The 13,930-nt window shown below is 38.4% G+C and overlaps 1 protein-coding gene across 1 annotated transcript in view; it reads right to left on the bottom strand.

The window, feature by feature from the left end:
• The window catches only part of LOC310953813 (calcium-activated potassium channel subunit alpha-1a), a gene marked incomplete at its 5' end in the record, with an annotated part of 133,188 nt that overhangs the window by 29,804 nt on the left and 89,454 nt on the right, over nucleotides 1–13,930 (bottom strand). The window contains 5 exons of the mRNA XM_083923023.1: nucleotides 6,406–6,482; nucleotides 6,577–6,663; nucleotides 11,577–11,684; nucleotides 11,850–11,959; nucleotides 12,486–12,641. Coding sequence (XP_083779149.1) covers nucleotides 6,406–6,482; nucleotides 6,577–6,663; nucleotides 11,577–11,684; nucleotides 11,850–11,959; nucleotides 12,486–12,641 — 538 coding nt within the window. The remainder of the gene's footprint in view (nucleotides 1–6,405; nucleotides 6,483–6,576; nucleotides 6,664–11,576; nucleotides 11,685–11,849; nucleotides 11,960–12,485; nucleotides 12,642–13,930) is intronic.

Below are 13,930 nucleotides of genomic sequence, written 5' to 3'. Positions count from 1 at the left end.
AAGCTGCTTTAACTGAAAAGTGTACAAACGGAAAACAGTGAATGTAAATAAAATATTATGTTCCATTTTTGTTTATGCACACGGACATCTTACCTTAAACAGTTCAAAACACATCAACTCCAATAGTCATATTATAACACAACTGCATGACTGATGCAGCAAGCGGTAGCCACATTTCTAACACCTACAGTAACAGTACAGTAACACCTACACCTGTACAGTACAGCAGCACCACAGAGCCACACCACCATTTACTGTACCAACCATACATATTACACTCATGAAGGCAAACAGAATAGTGTGAAAATGATGAATAACTGAAAAATACTGATGAAACACAGCTACAAATAACGAAATAATAAATAATATAATAACAAGGAAAATTAGAAGACTGAAGAGAGGAGATAAGATTAGACAGATAGATAGATAGATAGACAGATAGACTGATAGATAGATAACAAAACATTGCTGAATAAAAATAATAAACTCATACACGCCACAGCTACACAAAACTATGGAGTCACAGTTAACGCATCACACCACATAGACAACATCACAGACACACACAAACACTTACAGTACCTCTGCATGGTACAATACAAACGGAGCACACACCACAGACATGTAACAGCATGTGTTGGGCGGTGTAACTTACAGGCACGTAAAGTGGTTGCGCAATCATGAACAGAGACAGAGGAAAGTGGGTAGGCCCTCTGAAGGGTGTCCATGTTACTATGTACACTGCCTGACATGCAAGAGCAGTCTTGCTCTGAACAGCCGCAATCAAAACAACATGCCAGTTTCATTCTTTTGTAGAAGGACATCTTGGCTACAGTCGTGTTTTGGGATGAGAGGAGAGGAAAAGCAGCAGGTTAATGGCAAAAGGAGAAATATTCATCCAAGGGGAAGTCGGAAGGTAACTTCATCAGAAAGTGCAAGCCTTAGCCTACCTGCTCCCACAGACTTGAGCCCCAAATTAAATCAACACACTAGAAGCGCCCAGAATTTTTTAAAAATCCAACAAGTCGTTCAATTAATTCCTCTTCTTTTTTTTATTTCTTATCTGAGAAAGTCAAATTTGGACATATTATAGCAATACTATAAGAAACAAATCCCAGATCATTACTTTTTGTTCACATTGATACATAGTCTAGAGAGGTCAAGCTGTGTGCTAAGGCTGTAACAGGTCAAAAGGCAAAACTATAACAGTGGGAAAGAGGGGTAAGGAGAAAGAAGAGAGGGAGGGAGGCATTCAGGGAAGAGAAGCATGAGCAATGTCTTCAGCAGCAAACCTCATACAATGTGTCATACATTTGTACATCCTCTATCCGTTTGGCTAAAGGAGTGGATCACGTACCTGTATCCCATCATGCAGCTGTAGCTCTGTCCAAGGCATCGCACTATTCTACTGGCAAGACGGGCCAATTCATGCAACTGTATATTAATAACCTGTATTTTCACTGCTCCACTCCCCCCAAGGAAAGCTTCACTCTAATGTGCATGTGTGCATGTGTGCATTAGTGGCGAGTCCAGACAAAGGGTGTAAATGTTTGTAAAAAGTGATTCTTTGCCAATGTCATTTTTGCTAAATTAATTATACTTACTTGTGCTACTGTACCACTATCCTGAAGTTGTCAGCTGTATAATAATTTAAAATGTAATGTTTCATCATGTTTGTATCGGGGGGGGGGGGGGGGTAATTTTGATTGGTTGAGAAGCAGAAATGTATTATTTTCAGCTTCGACTTGTATTATCCATATGCTTCAGATTTATGAGGTAAAATTGTGATAGAGCCATTAAATATGCTTTTATATATTTTTTAATTGTCTCCACTCAGTGTAATTAGGGGACAAAACTTGTAAATAAGTAGATTAATCTTCTGGCATTTCCAAATCCAGTCTCATTGGATAAAATGATGGGGGTAAGGCATTCACAATCACATTTCTGCATCTGATTTATACTAGGTAAGTTGTGAATTTTGTTTAGTTTGCCAAATCTTGCATGTATGTTATGTCTAAAACACAGGGATTGGTGGTCACACTAACATTTGTTACTAATGAGTGAGTGGGCCTGCATCATAACTGTTATACTGTACATACTGTATATTTACAAGAATCAACACCAATGTCATAATGTTCAGGTAAGACTGAATGGGAAAGTTGTAAGTATTACACAACAATGAACTCCTTAACTAGTCAGCCTGCAACCCCAAAACTGTGTGTGTGTGTTTGTGTGTGTGTGTGTGTTTGTACGTGTGTGTGAAGCTCTGAAACCCGAGGGAGGTAGGAGTGAAAGTCCCCAGAGTAGCACATCTAGATTGCTGTGACTCTGGGCAGAAACAGTCCCTGGCCCCCATTCTCTCATTACTAAGGTGCAAACAGACAGCAGACGAGTACTGTCTGGCACCTTTACAGAGACACTTTCAGTATATTTGACTCTGAGTCACATTGGAAAATAAGATCTAGAATGAAGTAATATGTTGAAGCTTCTGGTCAAAGAAAGAATGGGAAATGCAGATCATAACCCATGGGATGAAGGCATCAGGGACTGTTCTATCCTGTGGCATGCACATGTGCCTAATGTGCATGTAAATAGCATGCAGAAAGGTTTTGGTCTTAGCAACAAGGAGAGGTACAGAGATAACTGTTTACAGTGTTGAAACAGTTCAGGGGTATGGCAGACAAGGTGCAGCGAGGCTAGCACTCCATGCTAAAATGTATTAACTTCAGAGTTTTTGCCTAGGCATTCGGACCACAGTGTATGTATGTTTACAATGTAGATTACTGACACATGGAAGGGGAGTAATGGAAAACACAAGACACATAGACACACCCAGTCACACACACACACACCCAGTCACACACACACACACACACACACACACACACACACACACACACACACACACACACACACACACACACACACACACACACACACACACACACACACACACACACACACACACACACACACACACACACACACACACACACACACACACACACACACACACACACACACACACACACACACACACACACACACAGAGACAATGTCCTTGACTTCTGACTTCACAAATACCCAGATTCTGGCCATGAATGATAAGGTGTTCATTTCAGGGCATTCCTAAATGAAAATTCAACATGACGGCTGCCCTGATTAACTGTCTGCGTGGGTTCAATCAGTCCCCATCTCCTACAATCCACCATGGCCCAACATACTCAAACAGAAGCTATCAGGGCACTACAGTATGTTGAATACGAAGGATGTCCCAAAGAAAGCACCACCGTGATATATATATATATATATATATATATCCACCTAAAGCTTCCTTATTCAGCAAGAGTGCAAGGAAAATTATACTGTTACAGTAGCTCAAGAGTTGAACTTTTGAGCGATAACAGACACACTAACGTATTGTAGTGGAGGCAATAAGAGTGCAGAAGACAAATGCTTTTTCCCTTGAAAAGGCAGCCTTTCTGCACAAACACACAGCCTTCACCAAACCCTAACTGCACCATTATCGTATGAACAAAACATTACAAAGTGACGAAACAAACTCAGGATGATGAATTTGTCAAACTGTAGATTCAGTTTGGATTAAATTCATTATCCCAAGGCACAAAAACAAACCAATGTGATCCTTGCATTTCTGCTGAACAGGTTTCAGGCGATTTAAGTTTCCTCTACAGACATCACCATTTGAATATCCTTTTACTGGACATAACTCTGGCACAGCATCACCATCTAGTGGCAATCTATCGCTATGACAAGTAATACTGTATTGCTAGTGGACTTCATCCAGTAGAGCGAGTAAAAAAAAAAAAAAAAGGCCCAACAACTGTCCTAATTTGAAATGCACAAGACTGGTGAGGTGACATTTCAAATCTGAGAGGGACTGAAGATCTCTGAAACCTCAGCCAGAGCAGGGCGAGGACCCGGAGTTTAGAAAGTGGCTGAGATCACAGAGAGGCAGGGCAAAGGGGAGACCAGATTGTTTTGATTGTGTTTTGGCAACGTAGCTCGTTAGGATTTGCAGAACTTCCCACAAGGACATTTTCTGCTCTCTGAAAGTACAGCCATACACAAAACCTCCTTTGACAGAAAGCAGATCAATTTAAACCTCAATGGTTCTTGTAAGATGTCTTCCCTGTGTGTTGGCTCTTCTAAATCTATGATTACTGTATGACATCTCAGATTTTTATTACGTTCCTTTTGTACTTTCTTGGAGCATGACACTATAAGGAGGTTAATCATGGGTAATGACATTAGACTTGTGGCAGATTGGCTTCCAAATGCCAAATATAAGTTTGGTTTGATGATCAAATAGTGAGGAAAAACTGCAGAGCTCCCCGGCCACATCCGATTAAGTCACACTCTATTTAATTGTCATTTCCAACTAGCGAGAACATCAGCTGACTGGGCCTATGATGAGGAGGCCTGATGCTGGTGTGTGCTTAATTTCAGCTGATTTGGTTCTGGTCTGGTCTGAGCACAGTGTAGAAATGAGAGGCGAGGAGAGGGATGCAGAAGTTACACTGGTACATGCAACATATATACAGTATACTACTTTCTGAAGAGGAAAAAAACACTTGCACTGCACTCTGGGTAATAGTACAGCCATTTTCTTTTTACTCACAATAAATCACTACCAGTTAGTAGTTAAAATAAAGTGGTGTTTTCCAATGGCAGCAGGGAAGAAAATACATCAAAAGTGTGTCACTGGTCATGAAGAAACATGGGGAAAAAAATAACAGAAGAGAACAAAACATGATAGAACAGAACATACTGTAAGACAGACTTCCATTGCAGTAATGGAACTGTCATCTGTCTAAATGCGACTCTCTTGTTGGAAACTGGATAAATGGATAAAACATAGCGCCATGTCCATCATGTGGGTGTGACACTTGAAGATATTAAAAAAAATAAACAGTAAACTGTATTTTTAAAATGAAAATAGATTTTGAAGGCTATGTTGATTCTATTGAGCTGGTAGAGCAAGATATTGTCTGAATAATTGAGATGACACAGACAAAAGAAGGAAAGAAAAGGAAAGGAAATGGTGGGTATCCATTTTAAAACCAGGCTCTATAACAGGCTGCTTACAGTAACTGTCTCTGACCTTTTGTGGAAATATGGTATATTCAACTGAATTATTAATCCTGTGGCTAAAATGTCCTGACAAGTGACAGTGTACAGAGGTCAGGTTATATTTATGTGTTCCTGTCTTATTGCTGATGTTATGTCTGCATAAATACAAAGGGGAAACTATCCATTTGACAGGTTCATTTGTGAATTGTGAAATGTCTTAAATGTAGCAATTAAGAGCACAGTGACAGAGCTCAATAGTCTCAAAAAGAGTAAACAGAATAAAAGGTATTTATGCAATTTAAGTTGGAAGGAGATATGGAATTGTGCATGCATTATTGTGAATATGTGTTCCAAAAATCTATTGGATAGTAAGAGGGGCAGTATGTAAGCTCACTGTTCTTACTTTCTAAATTTCATTGGTAGCACTTTACATTACAGCTTGGTAATAACATATTAATAGTTTGATAACAAAGAGGTAATAACTTAGTCATAACCATTTAATTAATGTAATAGTTTGGTATTGACAATGGGTATATATTAGACTTACATTTGTGAAACAGTGTTACAAGGGGCCAAAAACAGCAAACAAATGTTATTAATTAGAAAATTGCTAACAATAAAATTGTCATATCAGTGCAATGTTTGGATGAAAAAATGGCAATACTGTAACAATAATGGGGTAATAACCTGATAATAATGAGGTATAGGTCGATGTTCGATATTATATGCTACTATCAGTGGAAGACTTTCAAAATCACATGAAATTACTTGGAAATAAATATTGGTAATTACCCGATTATAATGCGGAAATTCATCATCCCCCATTACCTGGTTATTACTTCGGTATTTACAAGGTATAATTTAATCATTAACTTTTTATTATCAAGATTTTACCATGTTATTACCAAGCTGTAATGTAAAGTGCTACCATTTCATACACAACTATACATTCTCAGTTTGTGTGGATGAAGTAGTGATTCAACCAGAAAAGAAAACACTGAAACATGATACCTACTGTACATTTCAACTAGGAATAATGGATGTTATGGAAGTTCAAATGGGACCCATAATAAACACTTTCCTAAAGGGTATAATGGTGTGAAAACATATATTACCTTTAAAAACACAGTGCCACGGTACAGATTAACAATGACACAATGAGAGGTATAATATTAGTGTTCAAACAAGTAAAATCTTAAGTATAATGAGACGGACAGACAGACAGACAGACCCACAGGTAGATTTTGGAGTGAGGAGAAGGAAAAGAGGGGTGTGGGTGCATGGGTCGAAAATAAAGGCTCAGCAACTCACGTCGTTTGCATCCACACTTCTTGATCCGCTTAGGGTCTGTGATGTCATCATGACAAGCTTTGCAGTAGAAAAATGCCCTAAGAGTGACGCAGCAAAGGAAGAAAAACACGTTTCAAAAAGGGGTATTTGACATGGTAAATGATCAGCTGTTCATCAGGATGGCTCGATTACCTCTTTACTTCTTTGGCATCACTGGCGATAAAGAATCCCAGTGTTCCCTCCTGCATCTTGACATGGTTGCCCGGGTTGATGAGGATGCTGGGTATTCAGAGAAATAAGACACATCATGCTCATTATTTTCTGGACAACACTCATGCACACACCATGCTAATCAAGAGGAATGGTACACAGACTCGTTGAAGCCGTTTATCGGACCTGCACTGCCCTTATTAGGACAGTTTTGTTTTTTTTTCTTTTTTGTTGCATCATTCTAAACACATCATCCTGTGCTAAACCTTTAGGAGCTTGTCTAGTACTTATTATCAAAGCATATAATTGGGCAATTTGCTGATGTGATAGTCAAATGAATGGACATAATACAGAAGAGTATGAGTGCACATTGAATTTTAATTCTTTTCTTTACAAAATGGTACTGGTTTGCCCCAGGGTGAGAACAGGAGGGACAGAGATGTAAGAGAAAAGGGACAAGGGCAGAAAGAATTAAAATTATGGCTATGGAGTGGTTTTAGTGTCAGCACTCAAATACAGTCATCTAATCAGAACAAATGTTGTGATGGCCACTGAGACATGGCAGTAGTAAAGATAATGTACAGTTAGTTGTTATCTCAGTTATTAATTGACAGTGGGATGCAAGGGAATGAACAGCTCTTTTTGTTCAGGATGCAAAGCTTTTTCTACTCAGTGACTCTGCTATAGTCTGTAGGATTACTCTAGGTTGACTAACGCTTATTAAAATCAGATGTGACTTTGCTCCATTTAATTATAGTGTGAAAATAATTAGAATGCATGTCCCCCAAAGTCAATATGGACTTAAAAATTTGATATTACAGTTATTATATTTATATCTGAAGACACGACTATAATAAAAATGTATTACGGCATTCTGAACATCAGCTGCACCAAAACAGAACAACTAAGTCAAACCATTTTTATTAAGAGTGGGACTTGGTTTAATACTCTAAGCACTGGCTGTATCATTCCCCATTAATTAGACTGAGACAAAGAGTAGACACCACACACACATACTGTACGCTCACACACACACACACACCCTGGTCATTAATGGTTACCTGTCGGCAACAATCATCAATGATGTGAGAGTGAACTAAGAAATTAAAATACTGATCCCACAAACCTCTAAAGATCACACTTCTTCAAAGTACGACGAGCCCAGATGAAAGATGAAGAACTATTGATTCTTTTTTTTAATTTACTCCATTTTTAACTAAAACTTTTGTCAATTTGTTATAATATAACTCATTATGTGGCTCGCCATTGCAGCCAAGGAGTGACAGTAGCAGCACTTCATACCTATTTATAGTTTAGTTGTGACATCACAAACGTATAGAAGTTCTTGGGACTCATTTGAAGGCACAGTTTCTGAATAAGGCCTGTGTGCATTCCTCTATGGATTGCGTGTTTTGATACACATTATGTCAAGTTGCAGTTTACAACATAGTCTGTCAAGACTTAGATTGCATCTGTAGCAAAGATTTTGAAGGAATTGAATAAAAGGTTTGAAGTGTATATTTTGGTTCCTGAGTTAGGGCTGTGAATAATAGACAGAAACTAGTTTTTGTAGAACATCATGGCATCACAGCGAAGCTGACCTTACTATTAGACATTTGGGTGAAATGGTTTTAGAATTAGCGTAGGAATTCTTGAGAAATTGCCAATAATGGGTTTTGGGAGTTCACAGTGACTTTGACCTTTTAGCTATTAAATCTTAACTTCATTCATTCTTGAGTTCAAGAAAAAAAATCCCTCAAGGTAATCCTGAGATATTACGTGCACAAGAATGGGATAAACATGAGGTCACAGTAACCCCTTTGACCTCTAAAATCTAATCAGTGCATCCCTGAGTCCAAGTGGACGTTTGTGCCAAACTTGAAGAAAATCCCTCCAGTTCCTGAGATATCACTTACACAAGATTGAAAACCAAAAACATAGTGTCTCTGGCCATGGCTGTCGCTGCCGCTGAGTCATAAAAAGACATGGAAATCTCATTTTTGCAATATAGGACCTTTAAATAACTATTTTCTAATATTTTAGTAACTACGTGTTTTATATTTGTATTATTACTGTGTACACTGGGTACAGAATTGAAGTAGTACCTCCGAGAAAACATCTATCTTACTACATCTTTCCTCTGGGCTCTGGAAAAGGCTACATTGGAGAAAATAAACAAAAACCACTAAGGGAGCAATTGAATCCATCGGGCTGGATCAAATTGTACCAGTCATGCAGATCAGATTTTTTTTTCTTCCACTATTTTCTTTTCAATAAGTAAAATAGCATCTAACATTCACTCAGATTGAATGGCCCCCAGAGAAGTAAACAGGCGTTACGCCTGGCATGCTTTTTAGTGAAAGGAAATGACAGAAACAGATCAAATCAAGAAAGTTCCACAAACATTGCTGCCCAAATCTGAGATTTTAGAGGAGTGTCTATCCTTTCTTCGCTCAGGTGCAGACTGCTGAATAGAATCTTAAAAAGCATCAAAACCTCATATTGTGAGCAACAAAGCAAGCATTAAACACCCTGTGTGATAGTGTCATAGCATGCAGTTACCATACAGCATGAAAAGGACAATAATTAAACAGAAAGGCATAGCCACTGCAGTACAGATATAAGGACAGGTACGTAGATGCAGACGGTTGCAGTAACTTCTGTGCAGTTGGATTGTTTCTCAAACACCAAACTGACAGGAAGTGACCTCATTTAAAAACATCTACTCGAGAGACGCACAAGTATGACTGTACATAGTGGCTGAGACGCACGAAATGCACATTCTCACACACACACACACACACACACACACACACACACAGACACACTATCCCTCTTATGGTAATCACACCAGTAATAAACCAGACACACAGACATGCACAGATGGATAAACATTTAGCACTGAAACCATGAGAGGGTGATGGAATGCAAAAGTGAAATGAGGAACATTTGTGAACATTGTTGCCTGTGATTATTAAATTTCGGTCTGGATAAACTCAATGCAGCTCCATGCCCACCTAGTGTGTGAAATAATGAAAAAATAAAAATAAAAACAAGATTGGTGCGGTGCTGCTGATGTAATAAAACCATGAAGAAAAAGACATGTTATTATATCAGCCACTGACTACAGCAATGGCGGATACTCAGATTTAAGATTAAATCCAAAACTTAGAACAACAGATTATCAGTGCTTATCAACACATTTTAGGTCTAAGATATGTGTAGACAAACTCCTCACTGATTCTGAGTCAAAGAACAGTGAAGCTTTGATTTGAAAAAAAAACACCATGAGTGGAATAATTAGCTTGGCAAAGTAAACATACAGTAGGGTAAAAACTGAGCAACACCGAAAAAGAACTGAAAGTGAGATAAATAAACTAAGCAAAGGACTGGTAAAGGAAAAACTGAAAAGATCAAATAAGTGGTAGATATGGAGAGGGTGAGCGTTTGGCCTTGGTACACCGACAACAGCAAAGACAAAGAAACAACACTTCTACAAACATATCCAATTGATCTATCCTCTCTGCCTGCAAAGAAGTTAGTGCATTGAGCACAAGGGACACCATAAAAATGAGTTAGAAAAAGAGGCCTGCGAGATAGGGTTTGGAAAAATATCCTTGGGGAAACTCCCAAAGTCAGAAGCTTTAAAGTGGTGAAGATTGGGTTGAACTTTGGAAGTAAGATAAGGTAGAGGGCATACCGCTTTCGGCTTCTGCAAACAACAAGAAAACATCTCAAATCAAACAGTTATCATGAACATAAAAGTAGAGGAGAATGTGACTGTTTTCTAGTTATTAGCCTATTTAGTAGTATGCCTTATATAATGATATGTAGCGCAGGTCTGCACACACAAATAATGTATTCCATGCTTTCCCGATAGTGACATTCTTGCACCTAAAAGAAACTTTTACTATAAAGATAAATTAGTTTTGATTTTATCTTTTGACATGGGTGTGATTAAATCAAATGGCACTAAAAAAAATGCATCTAGAAAATAGCTGTAGGTATGAGAAAAAACACATTTTTATTGTGTCATGAAAATCATTACAAAAAAGTATTTTGAATAACTCAACTAGCTTGAACGAATTGAGACAACAGACAAAAAGTAGTGCTCAGAGTTAAATTCAAGTATGGGATCAAATATGTACACACCTAGAAATGTCATCATGTCAGAAATAATTAAAGTGTGGTTTCTTGTACTGTTGAAATGAGAATAATTTGCCATGCAGCCCTGTCTGTACAGTACACAAAAACATTTGACGCAGGTGAATGGTGAAGGGTGAGTGACATTTGGCAATTGAAACTACTGAAAAATAGAACTTCATGTTGTTATTTATGATAAGACTGACACTGATGTAGAGTTAGTGGTTATCATACAGACTGAACAAGGACACAATAGAATCAAATTCAGGAAAAACATGACATTAAATTAGAATGTGCAGCAACCTGGTGATTTAGGTGTGAATGTATCTGAACCATACTGTTTATGCTCTGAGCTGACAGCACAATATACTTAAAGTAAGACAAAAAGCAAATGTACAGTATGTCATTGCAGTACAGTTACCTAATACCTTTACCCTGGTAAAATAAAAAAAATTAAAAAGACTGGTAGCCATGGAGGTACCTCCATCAAGGGCATACAGTCATTTGCCAAATAGCAGGATATTCAAAAAAATTAAATGTTGATCAATGTAATGGCTATGAGGGCAAGGAATAAGTGATTAATTTTTGGTGTAGAGCCAATGAAAATGATTGCAAATTTATACTGTGGTGGTACATGAGAATTTAGTGACTGTGCTCTCTGAATACTCTCTAGCTGTGTTGTTGCTCTAGCTGAGCATTGTTACTGATGCTCATATTGGCACACTACCATTCAAATGTCATTCACCAAGTTCATGTCACCAAATGTAATGTGAAGATCAACTGTGGGGGGGGGGGGGTAAAATATATTTCATTAGAAAATCTATTTGACAGAGTCACACAGTAGTTCACTTTTAAGACAGTTGTAGATGCAAACAAACCTGCTCTCTCTCTGCTCAGACTTGTATTCGATGGCAATAAGCAACAGCTTCAGCTTCACATAACACAGCCTGTAAAACAAGTGCATTCGTTAGAGGACAGCAGTGTATAAGCAAATGACTGATGTGTTCAAAAACCTTTGAAAATTCACATCTTGTCTTTCTTTCATCGTGTCAGAATTGCTAGCCGTAACCAGTCACAGTGGGGCTTGCTGAGTGAGGAAGAGCGATACTTACTCACAGACAGTGGGGAAGGTAAGGCCAACAAAGGCACTGGACAAATACTCTGTGTACATCTCATTAGCCACCCCTTCTAGGTAATACTTCTGCCATGTGTCCTCCTCAATCTGACAAAAAACAAGCACAGAAATGTCACGCAAGGATAAAAAAGGAAAGAAAAAAAAAGCAACACTGTTTTCCTTCCAATAACAGCCCAATGTGCTTTGCAGATGTTCAGCCACACAACATCAGCCTGGTCATTATAAGCTGATCCATCATCTTTATGACAAAAGAACAGTTCTTTGATAGACACAAGCACCTCTTCAATTTTGAGCCACAGTAATACTGAACAGATTCCATTAAAATGTCAAACTAAAATATGATGTGCCAGGACGATTGAACTGAACACTCTAATGGAAGTCTCTCTCTGGACAAAGATGTCAAAATTTTGCAGGGAATATCCTGTTTTTGATACATCTAGTCCGTCCGTCAACAGAGAACCTACTGTATCCACTTACAGTAACATCACCTTCAATCGCTGAATAAATGATCTCATTTACAAAAAATGCAATGTGAAAGTTCATTCATCCATATTACTTCAGTCTGTTCAGGAGTGACTGAGACAAGGAAAGTTAATCTTGTCCTCTGTGTTACCTCAATGAAGGACCTCATAGAGAAAAGGTTGGCTAGCATGGTGGACAGGCCCTGGGCCAGACAGCTCTGGGCAATGAAGCCTGCTTTCAGCTCCGCTAGGCAGATTGCATCGTCACCCTCCTTCCAGTTCCAGCTTGGAATGTTCAGCAGATGGGCCTTCATCACATGACAGACAGAGAAGGTCACACAACACAGAATACTGAGCAAATGATTTATATTTCTTGGAGAAATACTTAGACATTTTTATTCGCTTCTGTCAGAAAGTTACCGTGAGTTACTTGCCCCAGCCGAGGGGCCTCAATACAGATAAAATATCCTAATTGCTTGTCCTATTTTTATTTAACTTACAAATACAGAAACAATTCCTAAAGTCATTGCTTTGTCCTATCCTATCTCAGACCACCTATATTGTCTTAACTAAAGAAATCCCAACTGTAACTGTAATTTTGATTCTTCCATCCGCACTCGTGATCAGGAAGGCCAGCTCTGTCCTGGGATGCCCCCTGGTCTCTGTGGAGGTGGTGGGAGAAAGGAGGATGATGACAAAGCTGTCATCCATGATGGTGAATGACTCCCACACCATGCAGGAAACTCTAACAGCACTGGAGAGCTCCTTCAGTGACAGGCTGCGTCACCCAAAGTGTGTGAAGGAGTGTTATCGAAGGCCTTTCCTTCCTGCAGCTGTCAGACTGTACAATCAGCACTGCTCCCAGTAGACCACACACACCAAAACAGTAATAATAAATAATGACAATAACTGCACTATAATTTTCACAAACTGGGTTCACCTCAGCGTGAAATACTTAGCTCAGGTGAATTTCAATCACAATGTGCAATAGTAACAGTACTATTTTTCCCTGTGCCTAAGTGTGAATTTAAACATTTAAAAATATTGTATATATTGTTCTTGTTATTCTTATATTTTATATTTCCCTGTGTTTATATTATTCATATTTTTCTATATTTATCAAGAATTTATTGTTTCTTATTGAAGCTTCTTTTATGTTTGCTATCCACTTTGCTGCTGTAATATGGAAATTTCCCCTTTGTGGGACCATTAAAGGAATATCTTATCTTATCTTATCTTATCTTATCTTGTCATGCCTGAATCTATATTTAGAATGGACCGGTAGGAGATGGACAAGCCATAATACCAATGACTCTCACTTGTCACTGGCTATATTGTTTGCTATCATGTACAAACAATGAAGGACATTGGATTTAAGCTACAAGGAATCGCAACGACTAATCCCATGCTGCACGTAGTACTGTATGTTGATCAAATTCAAAATTAATCGACTTGGCAGTTGATATAGGCTGAGCCCATTGATGCATGGTCTGGGAAATTGAAAGCATCATATGGTTTGAGCAGCCTTTCAGTCATTTATATTTCAGTGTTCATTTTGCTCATATCTTGTCTTTCTCCTATCATTGTCTTTGCAATA

This window comes from Echiichthys vipera, assembly GCF_963691815.1.
Source record: "Echiichthys vipera genome assembly, chromosome: 11".
In the NCBI taxonomy this organism is placed as follows: Eukaryota; Metazoa; Chordata; class Actinopteri; order Perciformes; family Trachinidae; genus Echiichthys; species Echiichthys vipera.
This window is presented reverse-complemented; position numbering and strand designations above follow the sequence as displayed.